This window comes from Apaloderma vittatum, unplaced genomic scaffold, assembly GCF_000703405.1.
Source record: "Apaloderma vittatum isolate BGI_N311 unplaced genomic scaffold, ASM70340v1 scaffold7409, whole genome shotgun sequence".
Lineage (NCBI taxonomy): Eukaryota > Metazoa > Chordata > Aves > Trogoniformes > Trogonidae > Apaloderma > Apaloderma vittatum.
Genome location: NW_009734567.1, coordinates 62,390 through 74,437, shown reverse-complemented (window position 1 = coordinate 74,437; position 12,048 = coordinate 62,390). Strand labels below are relative to the sequence as shown.

General features: G+C 41.8%; 1 protein-coding gene across 1 annotated transcript in view; it reads left to right on the top strand.

Moving 5' to 3' along the window:
• The window catches only part of FGD5 (FYVE, RhoGEF and PH domain containing 5), a gene marked incomplete at its 3' end in the record, with an annotated part of 77,096 nt that overhangs the window by 2,708 nt on the left and 62,340 nt on the right, over positions 1 to 12,048 (top strand). Inside the window, exon 2 of the mRNA XM_009876326.1 lies at positions 6 to 195. Within this exon, the coding sequence (XP_009874628.1) occupies positions 6 to 195 (190 nt within the window). The remainder of the gene's footprint in view (positions 1 to 5; positions 196 to 12,048) is intronic.

Genomic DNA, 12,048 nt, shown 5'->3' with positions numbered 1-12,048 from the left:
TCCTGCTATGAGCTCTGACTATGAAAATATACAAATTCCTCCTCGAAGATCCACCAGAGCAGGAACTTTTACTGAGTTTTTTGAAGATCCCAGCAGGGCATTATCTGCTGCTAATGAAAATGATGGCTATGTGGATATGAGCAGCTTCACTGGCTTTGACAACAAGCAGCAAACTACAGACCAGGAAACAGAAAGGTACTGTAATAAATTATTCTGTAAGACCTGCTAGCCTTGGCCAAACAGGCAAGGCCTCCCCTGATAGATATCATAGGCAGATCCTCTATGTTGCTTGGCTTATACCCCCTCTTAGGAAATGCTTACAAGAAAGATTGGAAGAGTACAAGATAAAACTTTAGCGGTGAAAAAAAGACATCTAATTTACTCTTTACCTTGTAAGTGTATACTAGCAAGTCCAGTGGTTCTGGATCCTATGGTTTACAGATACGAACCAAAAGACATTTGAAAATATTTTGTTTATCTAATGGGTCTATTTTTTGTGGCTTGGGGATGTGGGAAGATCTTGCTTTGTTCTTCAGTAAGAAAGGTTTCTGACTTCTTGACTGAATGAAAAGAGAACCTATTTGCTGGAAAGGTCCTGCTTTATTTTTTCATTCTTGTCAGTCTTTCAAAGTACATCAGTTTAGACCAGAAAATCCCAATTCATGAACTGAACAAACTAGACAATTCATTTTAAAAGTTGCTTTAAAGCCTATCATTATGGCCCTTTGACAGAGCTGCTGACTTATAAATGAATTAAATAGCTCTGTCTGAAATAATATGCATTGCTAACATTAATAACAATCCTTCATGCCATTCCATTAGATTATTTGCAAGCAAGAAAATGTCCGTATCATAGTTACATAGGAGCAATGCACTCAAGACCTTTGAATTTGAATCTGTCACTGGATTATAGCATACAATCAGCGGAGTGCAGAGATGTAAATAAAGATTCAACAGGTTAAGTTCAACAGGTAACAAGAAGACAAGGTACAAAGCAAATGAATGAAAGGGAATGCCTTTAATGTAGCTGCATTTTGTTAGAGCTGGGTGAAAAAGATAAACTTCTTAACAGCAAGGTTTTCATGTCCATTTTCATCCATCATTTTTCTTTTAAAGATTTAGTACTCCTGTTTCTTTGCAACATTCATTTTTTCTGGTCCTCTCCCCTATCATTGAACAAACTATGGGCATTTCACACAATCCTCTTTCTGTGTTTTAGACTTGAGGAACAAAAGAACTTTTATTAAAAACATCTTGGAATGAGTTCCAAACCATTTGTATAGACAAGAATGATGTACGGTGCTTCTTCTGTCTGGAAGAGGCAAGAATTGGCAGGGGGTGGGGGAGGTGAGTATGGCATGGGGACAGAGATTGCATCAGTGCTTAAGCTGTGGATCCAAATGTGCTTGAAGCTGAGGGGTCTGGGACACAGGCCTGTGATTTAGCTCTTTGGGGATGTTGGTTGCCTACAGCCTTGGGAGCGCCAGGGGTGCTGGCACTGGGACGTGGTGGAGGGCAGTGGAGCTTCGCAGCGCGCACAGCCACATCCCCGCAGCTGAGCTCAGCAGAAGCTGCGCTAGCGGGGCTGGACGGCGCGTTAGTCACATGGCTTTCCACGGTTTGCATCGCACCCAGCACACTGACATTTGCTCTTGGAAAAGCTGGCCAATTCTTTGTGTCCATGAAACACCGCCCATTTTAGGTAGTTCTTGAAGAACCAAGTTAAAAATATTAAAACTACGTCAACTGCTGTGACTTGGGCCCATTTATGAACTTCCTGTGGAAGCCTGTTTTTTCAAAGGGAGAGCCAATCCAAACTGGTTCAGGAAGTCTCAAGGTCAAGGCGTGAACATAATTTTTTAGTCTGCTGCTTGTTGTGCGTGCAGGTTTTGCTGTTGGGGGAGAAATGAAGGCTGGGCTCCTGAACAACCCCTGTATTAAGATAACCGGGGTGGAAGGGAAGAACCTGAAGCAGACAGCAATATACATACAAAGATATTCCTGAAAAGCTTTGATGAAATGTAAATGGGTAATACACGTTCAATGGCATCATGTACTTGGGAAAACAGTGTATGGTCTAATTGTAAAGCAAAGCAAATCATACAAGTGTATGTACATGAACCTGTTTGCACATGCATACATGATGTATGGACATGGATGTTTTATCTCCTGCCAAAGCAGTTCTGCCTAAAATATCTGTCAATGGATTTAAGCTTTCTAATACGAATACCTATGAAATACAGCTTTACCAGAACCACGCAGGGATAACAATTACTTTGAACTTCAGCCTGTTCATATCCTGAGGCTTATTTCAACCATCTGAGAGTACAAATGTGTTCGTTTAAATCCTTGCAATACGTGAGACTTGAGCCCATGAACTTCTCTGGTGCATTCACCTGCAAAGCACTGGTATTTAGCATCTGCTGATACTGTATGAAATTGCTGCGTTTTTGATGAATGGCCAAGTACAATTCTTGTATTACATTTCAGAGACCAGAATGTAAGAGTGCTATAAAAGATTATAATAATCCAAGAATCTCCACTGCTGTGTGTGACTGGGGAAAAGCAGTGTGGGAGGGGGTGCTTACAGAATTGACAGATGAGAAGATTCACTGTTTAATTTTCTTGTTTAAAAGGAAAGACCATGTGGAGTAGATTTAAACCAATAATTTCTAATTAGAAGCAATCACTTTTATAGAAGAAGTCCAATAACAAATGTGTTCTAGAAATATATCTTAACTTAGAATTACCATTGCCAGAATAGAACTGGGAATATTGCCCCCTGAAGGGCAGTTACTGTGTATCCCCAAAATTTAGCTAGCTGGTATTAATAATGAATCTCTGATTTGGATATATGATAATATAGATCACCATTAGCCTTCTGTACAGTAATAATAATGAGACATAAGTGAATTGGACAAAATTGCCTTGATCTTTCCCCAGTCTACATAGCCTGAACCAGACCCATTTTTCATTTGCTTTTGAAAAGTCACTACCTAGTCCCTTTTATCTGAAAAACAAAGCAATTGTTCAGGCTGAAAAACAAAATTGTTCAGGCTGAAAACGAAAGACAGCTTCACCTCACCTCTGGGACAGTAACCTATAGCCTTGCCTTGATCCTCAACCACTATAAGTCAGAGTAATTTCACCGAAGTTACTGGCTAAACTTCCATCAGATCAAAATCAATTAGAATTTAAGTATTCTGGCACTTATCTTAAAGAATAGCTTCACTAACCCAGCTTGACCTTCAGAGCATCAGCTGTGCATAAGGCAGTATGAGAAGCCTCAAGGGGATGGGAAAGAGAGGCTCAAACACTCATTTCATAGTCTGCCACAGTATCAGTTCCAATGCTTTTAGGAGAGATGGAAGAGTCTTTTATCAGCTTTTAGATAAGGTCAGGAAGATTAGTGTTTTCAGATTTCATTTTCCCCTTTTGCTTTCTACTTGGAGTCCACAGTTTGGATCTGCCAGGTTTGCTAAGTCTTCTTTCTGCTAAGGTACAACAGTGGTTTAGTGTTTCAAGTGTGCTGGTGTGCAGCTGGCAGGAGAATCCTAACAGCAACGCCACTATTTTGATCAGCTCTGAGAAGTAAAGCTGTGACACTGCATCAGATGAGCACAGAGAACGGCCATTAGAAACTCCTGAAGCCTTCCACTCCTTGGGTAAATGCAGCAGCAGCAATAGGTGCAGCTAAAGCACCAGACTGCTTTTAATACAGATGCAACCTTCCCCTGCCATGGATAATTAATTCAGTTGAACTCTGGCCCTAAGGGAACCATAAGGCTATGGTTGTTTCTGCCTTAACAAAGAACAAATGGGGGGGAGAGAATTCTAAAGAGAAAAGCAAAAGAGCTTCATACACAAGGACTTGTGAAAGAAGCAGCAGCACCAAATTTACAGATGCTTCTTACACCTTCTAGAAGATAGAGGCAGAAGAAAGCCACAGTTTGTTAGCTGAAGAGCAGGTTTTGCTCTGTAATATACTTGGCTATATGTTGCCCGTATCAATACTATTCTCATCCCAAAAAGCAGACTAGTTACCATAATTTCTTGTTTAGGGTAAAACTCAAAAGACAATTTCATCAAGAAGATAAAATCGACTCAAGCTTTTTTTTTGCTTTTTTTTTTCTGGTAGAGCCGCTCAGTGCAGGCATGGCTGTCAGAGGATATCCAGAAAAGATTCTTATTTTCAACACTGTTCAAACCGTCTTTTGGCTTGCCGCAGTATACAATAACAACAATGCTGCTGACATTAGTTCATACTATTTTACCCTGCATTTGGAGTGAAAGCAAGTTAACTCTAGACTAGACCTAGAAACAAACTGAGGCTCTCAAGCCCTGAGCTAGAAATTTAGCCTAGATTTCAGCTAGTTATTTTGGGAAGGATGTTCCATCCTTTCCTCTTCTTGCTTTCTCAGAGAAACAAATCCTAGCTGCTGATTCCACTCAATTCCTAGTTCTCTGCCCCATAAATCCCTGCTCTGTGCCTACACTAAGCTAGCATGCACCCATAGCACTCATGAGACACTTTAAAAGAGAATTTCCTTTTTATAGGTCAAGCACTTCCCAGGGCTGGTGATAATGTTAATTATGGAGGTAGCACAGAAAAAGTCTGCTACTGCTGGGGCCCAGGTCCCTTAAAGATATGTAGGAATCTACTGTATGGAATTCTGCTGACAATTATTAAGCCAAGGAGAAACATCATTATCATACACATTGTGAGAATTTTTAAAGAAAAAAATTATTTTTTAAAACCTCATACACATATAAATCTATACATATAATTTCTTTATCTCAGTGTGGAACATGTGCAGCACACTGCATCTTGTAGATGGGAGAAAGTCCTATAAAAACACTGTAACAGAGAGAAGGACGATCAAGGAGTGACAAGGGACATTTTCACTTGTAGTCTGGTGAACATGATGGAAATTAAAATCTCAGCAGGTTTCATCAGTTGTTGTACTTTGCAGCATAAACCTGAAAGAAACTTTTCTAAGTTCATTTCAGAGCAGGGGATCCTGGTACTATACCCTGACTTCAGGCTGTGCACAGCCTATTGAAATTCTTGACAATAGCTACAGCCAGGTCTGACATGAGTCATGTCTTTATTTCTGTTTACTTTAGTATTGTCTGAATTGCCACAGGGAGTTAGAAGGTGATAGCGGTTAATGCAGGACTTCCAGCTGCTTAGAGACAGGGAGCAGTCTGCCAGAGATAAGCCCTTGCTGCTCAGATCTGGGCACAAGGCATGCTTCATCTTGTATTTTCAGGCATTTGAGGGGCGGGCAATTGTCTTTCCAAGACAGCAAGGACAGAAAGACAACTACTAAATGCTCTTTGATGGCAGAGCTTTTCAAACAAGCACCTTAGCGAAGAGTCTCTCGACAGTATTGGTAATGTCACATGGATACTGAAGCAGAAGAGATTTTAGTACATGTATCAGCAGCTCCATGACTGGTCTCCTGTTTCCTGATACCCATGGAGCTGTTTGTCCTGGTTCATGCTGGGGATGCAGGTGGGGGGACCGTATAGGTAGTCAAGAAGGCGATGTGCTTCCCCGGCACCGCTCTGCATTGCACCTCACCAGGCTGCACACACACAGCAGATGCATCCCAGCATAGCCTCAAGAGAGCTGCGACTGCTCAGTCACGATGTGCTGGATCTAACCCAGGCTTTGCTTATGAGGAAACACAGTCCCATATACCTCCCAGGAAGTGGTCTCAAATCCTCAGCAGATACTGGCCTTACTAGCAGCCAGCCTCCACTCTGATGGCTACTTTTCCAATCAAATTATAGGGCAGAGAAAGAGGAATATATACGCACAGCCATCTTCACATCCTGAGCACTTATAAACCTGGGCAGACTTCTTTGCTTTCTGTTTCCACTATATGAACCAAAAATATATAGGAACCAGAAATATTCAGCTCCTCCTTCCATGATGAAGGGAGTGGGACATCTCCCTTATGAGGAAAGGCTGAAGGAGCTGAGTCTCTTTAGCTTAGAGAAGAGGAGGCTGAGGGGTGACCTCATAAATGTTTATAAATATGTCAAGGAGGAGTGTCAGGAGGATGGAGCCAGGCTCTTTTCAGTGATGTCCAATGACAGGACAAGGGGCAATGGGTACCAGCTGGAACACAGGAGGTTCCGCAAAAATACTAGAAAAAACTTTTTCACTGTGAGGGTGACAGAGCCCTGGCACAGGCTGCCCAGGGAGATTGCAGAGTCTCCTTCTCTGGAGACATTCAAAACCTGCCTGGACGCGTTCCTGTGTGACCTGCTGTAGGTGATCCTGCTCTGGCAGGGGGGCTGGACTAGATGATCACTAGAGGTCCCTTCCAATGCCTGACATTCTGTGATTCTGTGATTCAGAGGGGTTACAGAAGAGGAGAGAATCTGCTATGTATTGCAGATTTGCCCTGGATTATGTTTATGGATTATGGAAGTGATATTGGTTTGATTAAGCGTTCCTAGCACCACACATTAAAAAAACATGTACTGCAGACAGTGATAAGACTTCAGATTGGCAAGGTGCAACCTGTTTGAAATGGTCAGGTCTTTTACTGTCAATGAGTGTTCTACGCATGCCCTTCTCCTCTCCCACCCCCACCCTGAGCCCTGCGGAGAAGATTTATTGAATGACAGACTGCACATTACAGTTCTGCAGCCTTTCCAGAATGCACTACTCAACGATATCTCTAGATTAGATTTGTAACAACAACAACAGAATGCTATTGAATTCTAAATGCAAATGTAATCTAGTAGTTTACAGTTTGTTGTGCTACCGAGTGAAATTATTTCTAATGTACAGCGCACTTTTCATTATCTTACAAGAGTTCTTCTTTTACAGGACCCAAGGGGGGTTAATGTAAAAACTGCCTTAAAGATTTGCTATTCAGTGGCATACGACAATTACTTTTACTTTAATCAACTAATTAGAGTTAATGGATGGAAGAACATATGTAAGAGGCACTGTCTGTTTTGTCAAGACCCCTCTTAAAGAGCTTATAAAAGGATCCTTTCACTTGCGTAATGGGCTGGATTAATTAGATGCTGTCCTTCAAAAGCCTAGAGCAAGCAGATGTAGACCTATCATTTTCTGATGCTCTGACTCATGCTACACCAGCTTTACCAGCATCACAGGGATGTCCTCTACTTCTTCTCAAAGAAAATACAGCTAGGTACTGATGAACTGAGCAGCCTGATCTAGTAGGGGATGCCCCTGCCCATGGTGGGGGGGTTGGAACTAGATTATCGTTAAGGTCCCTTCCAACCCTGACAATTCTATGATTCTGATGGTTGCTTGGATCTGTGATCCAGCCATTCTCTGCTGTCTCAAACACCTCTCCAGTTTGTTGGCAGTTTGTCCTCACATTTTGAATGCATTTAGTAAATGTGGGGAAAAAGCTCAGGTATTAACCCACTACATCTCCCTGATGGGCCCTCTAGACAGGTGTGCCTATTCCAGAATAGCTAGTTTGGTGCTGAATGAAATGAAAGTTTCTCAGTGAAGCTTGTTGACCCCCTCTTATGTTTCAGGTATCAGACTGCATTGTTGGCTGTGAGATTTGGCTAGAAGAGCTCAGAGGGTCCCTTCCTTAGCCCCCATGCCTTCAGAAGTAATGGAGTGCGTACAGTACAATACGCCTTTGATGTGAAACCTTCTGGTCCTTAAATAGATAAGGGCAGCATTGTGAGCTAAAACTGAGCACCTCAAAATCTTTCATTTAAACTTTCTGCTTTCACACTGTTGGGCTTAAAAAATACCAGACAATGATAGTGAAATAAAAACACATCACAGTGAATACACTTAGGATAAAAAGCCACAGTGAGAGTGACATATAGTAAGATGACAAAAATGTAAAAACATATTTTAAACTGTGCTGGACAAACAGTCTATCTTGCTATTTTATTGTTGTTCTAAGGAAAAAAACATAGCTTCAGTGGCTGCAAGAGAAATAAAATGTGTGCCTAAATGAAAAGTCCAAGGGAAAAAAAAGGAATTCTGTAGTTTACAACATTTTTTCTGATTGTTTCATTTGCAAGTTAAAAAAAAGAAAAAAGATATAGATACTTAAGTAAATCCTAAACTAAAACATACTTTTGAACTGCAGAGTTAAGATGGTTTTGATTTTCCATAATTTTTGAGGAGGAGCAGCAGAATTAATTAATAGATTAATCCCTGCCAAATGTCACAAATCTATGCAATATTTAATCATGCCAAGCCTGATTTTTCAACTAAAAAAACCTCAGCAAAGCAAAACTGCAGCCAGCTCTAATTTTAACCTGGAACTGAAGCTGATGTCTTCAGAGACAGAGTAGAGTCACTTTCATTCAGCCTCTACATATTAGCAGTTAAACTCTGTTTCTCTCCTTCTTGAAATATTCTGCTTTAGCAAACGGGTGAATCTCTGAAATGCAAAAAAAAATTCAGTTCATTTGATGCTCTCCCCAATCATCAGGAAAGAAAAGCCTAATACAATGTCTTGATTAGTTCAGAATTCCAGGAGCTCTGTTTGTTTTTCTAGTAAGGCTGCAGGGTAGTTAAGTCTCCGATCTGATACGTGCTTTCAAGTCCAGAGGGAATCCCTGCTGGAAGGACAACCATGAGGATAAGTGTTTTCGTAGTAGCGTTAGTTCCTTCCATATGTCCTCAGATCTTTCTGAAAACTGATAGAAAAACCCACCAAACCTCCTTGCCCTTCTGATAGGGAAGTATTTATACACACCCAGCTTGCAGGACCTCAGGAACTTTAAAAGCCAAGAGACTGGGCACTGCTTTGTTCAGGACTGGTCTTTGAGCGGGAGAGAAGCATTCCGGGCACAAGTCTCCCTTGTACAGCCTCGGGTCACTGAACCTTGCAGCACCAGCAAAGAAGCACCGTTACAATGATGAAAGAAAAAAGATAATGGCATTTTTCAGCGTTTTCCTACCTCACAACCAAATGGCAGGACAAGCATATGCTGGCTTGAGAGAAACTGATAGCTCAGTTTTCAGCTTCTGTTTTGAGGGATCTGCTATCTAAAAGCCCCCAACTCCTTCCTTGTAGTAAAATGATATTGGGGATCTTAGCATGAGGCTAAGGCACATTTAGCACCAACTGCTTCAGAAAGTCTCTGTGTGAGAGATTTAGGCCAGGGCTGACCATCTATGAAAAGGGCCCTCAAGAGTGCAGGACATTTTGATCAGTAACAAGAAAAGTTGTATAATCCATACAAATTCCTTTGTGGCTCTGGCAACACAACTAGCTGGAGTAATGCTGACAGTGGTAAGAGAGGAGTTTGTGAAGTCTCACTTCAGGCAAGAATACTTTGATCTGTGGGGCTGCAGGGCACCATAGTGTTCATTGTGTTGAACTTATTGTGTTTTCCATGGCAAGTATGGAATAACAAACTGACAATAAAATGAAAATAGAACATAAAGACTTCGGTTCCAAGTTTTAGTGTCTAGGTTACACTGCCAAAAATAAACACAATAATCAGGAACATACCCCTGATCTCCAATTTAGGTATGTGCCATGTCATCAGACAGTTTCTTTTTGTGAAATAAGTGGAATCTGGCTGAGAAAATGATACTGTGCCAGATGCTCATTTGGGATACACTGGTATGTTCTGTTGATTTGTACTCCTGAGGAACTGAACAGCTGTTTATGATTTCAGTGCCCTGATAATTCACACTTGCACCTGAAAATAGAGCAAGTGGAAACATTTTCCAAACGGGAAAAAATCACAAAAGCATTCTATGTGAACAATATATGTTTTGACAAAGTTCAGAGGAAACTCCTGTATGCTGTAGCCTAAGATACAGAAAATCCAGTCTCTGCTTCTCCCAGGTCTGATTTGTGTCCCATATCTCTTTGAATTGGTCCGAACTGCAAGTTACATTCTGAGTTTCTCACAACCCAGTGCCTAAAACACCCACCATAGGGATAAAGAAATACCCAAAAGGTTTTGGTGATAGAGCAACTAAAAATGGACACAGTTCTGCTTTCTTTCTAGAACATCTGAAATAGTTTATTTTCCAGTCTTCTGAGGCTCAACAATAAATTTTGAAGCTTCAGATGTTGCAGCAAAGAAAAGCAATTATTTCCTGGTAAAGTCCTCTACAAACTGAGCTAACAGTCCAGATTCTGCAGTAATCAGAGTTTGCCATACTACATGTAGCAGCTAAAATACCTTTTTCATCACTGCTTTAAGCTGTGAAGAAGTTCAGAGTGTTTGACTTCCAGAGTCTCTGTAAAAGTGTCTCAAATTGAAAGCTGTGTGAATGGGATACCTATTCAACCAAGAAGGTTTAAGGCATAAAGAGGAGCAACAGCATAGCAGGATGCTAGTTTAAAAGGTACCTGAGGAGTCTTCATCTGGATAAACATGGCAGCACTTGAACCATGAAATCTGTGTGACAGGCCAGGGACTTTGGAGAACGGGACCATGATGGGAAGTTGGGAAGATCTGCTGGAAAGTCTTAGAGCAGTCCCTATTTACAGATACCAGTTTTCATTTCAGTGGTAAGTGAACTGATTGTTTTGGGCAGACACCAGTGTACCTACTGCAAAACATGTAGTATGCTACACCATACAGTATAGGGCCAGACAAGACCTTTTGAAAGTGGTTAGTTGCCTCTTGACCCTTCACAACCTTTTTTGGCCAGTGGCTTCAACTTCAGTTTGTAAACAAACTTTGAAAACAAAATTTCAGTTTGTAAAGCAAGGCCTAACTGCAAAGGGGTTGTTGAGCATATCGGTGACCTCCCATGTCAGCCAGCTATGTCCCCATAAGCTACATTGCTTATGTAGCCAGCTTACTGGGTGCGTGTGAATCACTCAGGTTACCACATCTGTTATTCTACTGGGGTACATTCATTCCCAGAGCAGGGAGAGAACCAACACTATGCTTTGATGCAGGAGGCAGGGGGCAGCTGCAGAGGATTACCACACAATATGGTAACAGGGCATACCTTGATACTTTAAAATCCAAAGAGGGAGTTGGCAGCTTCACTGCACTTTTCATGGCTCGCATGGATACTACCTTTCCTTGCACTGGTTTCCTTTCTGATCCACTATATGATACACTAGTCTTTCTGCCTCTGAAAATTAAACAGTACAAAGTGGTTGCAGAATACACTGCAGAGATCAGCAGGACTGTGCACACACTACAACACACTGGTGCATGTATAACCCCATGGTCTTGGGGAGCCCCCATTAAAGCCCAGCCTGTGGTGTTAAACCAATTTAAGATGATCTATTCCAATACCACCTAGTTCCATTCTCCTCCTTGACCGTGGCCATGTCCTCTACCTCTGTGTTGTTCTAGGGGCTTCTTTGGCTCTATTCAGACAGCTGAATGGGCAAAACCTATTAGCTTTTCTAGTGCTAGTTTCAGGTTGAGGTCCCAGACCACGCACACTAGCTTTAGTAGTCAAATGGTAAAGGAGGCACAGCCTGACTCTCCATACTACAGCTACGCTGCCAGGTTTCTGACTATAATGTACACATACAAAGAAAAAGAATTTTGGCCCATGGAAAGCGAAACAACAAAAGTGAAGCAAATCCTAAATCTGCGTGCACATAAAACACTTTATTACAGAGAGAGAAGCAACATCAAGCCACAGAAAATTGCTTGATGAGGGCCAGCTCTTGTCTTTTGTATTCCTGCTTCAAGCTGTCATAATTGGGCCATGGCTTCTGGCCACATCATTACACAAGCTCCTTGGGCTGACAGTTCTGATGCCGGTTATGTTGCTGGCTGCTTCTTCCCCAGAGCAGAGGGCTGCACTTTCCACGCTGGTCTGTTTGCCCAGCTCTCTGCCACATCAGCAGTGTCAATGAGAGTGCCACGTGAAGAATGATGGCAAGAATGAGTGCTAGTTTAGCCACTCTGGGAGGTGTAAGCATGCGGTCATTTGATCTGGGGGACAGAGGAACACTCTCTCGAGGAATGTGGGAGGCTGTATTTAAAATGCTCCTGAGGCTTGTTCCTCTACCCTTACTGCATGGTGTGCTGTTTCGTATCAGAGCTCCTTCCTTACTTTTTCTTGTTCTTTCATGG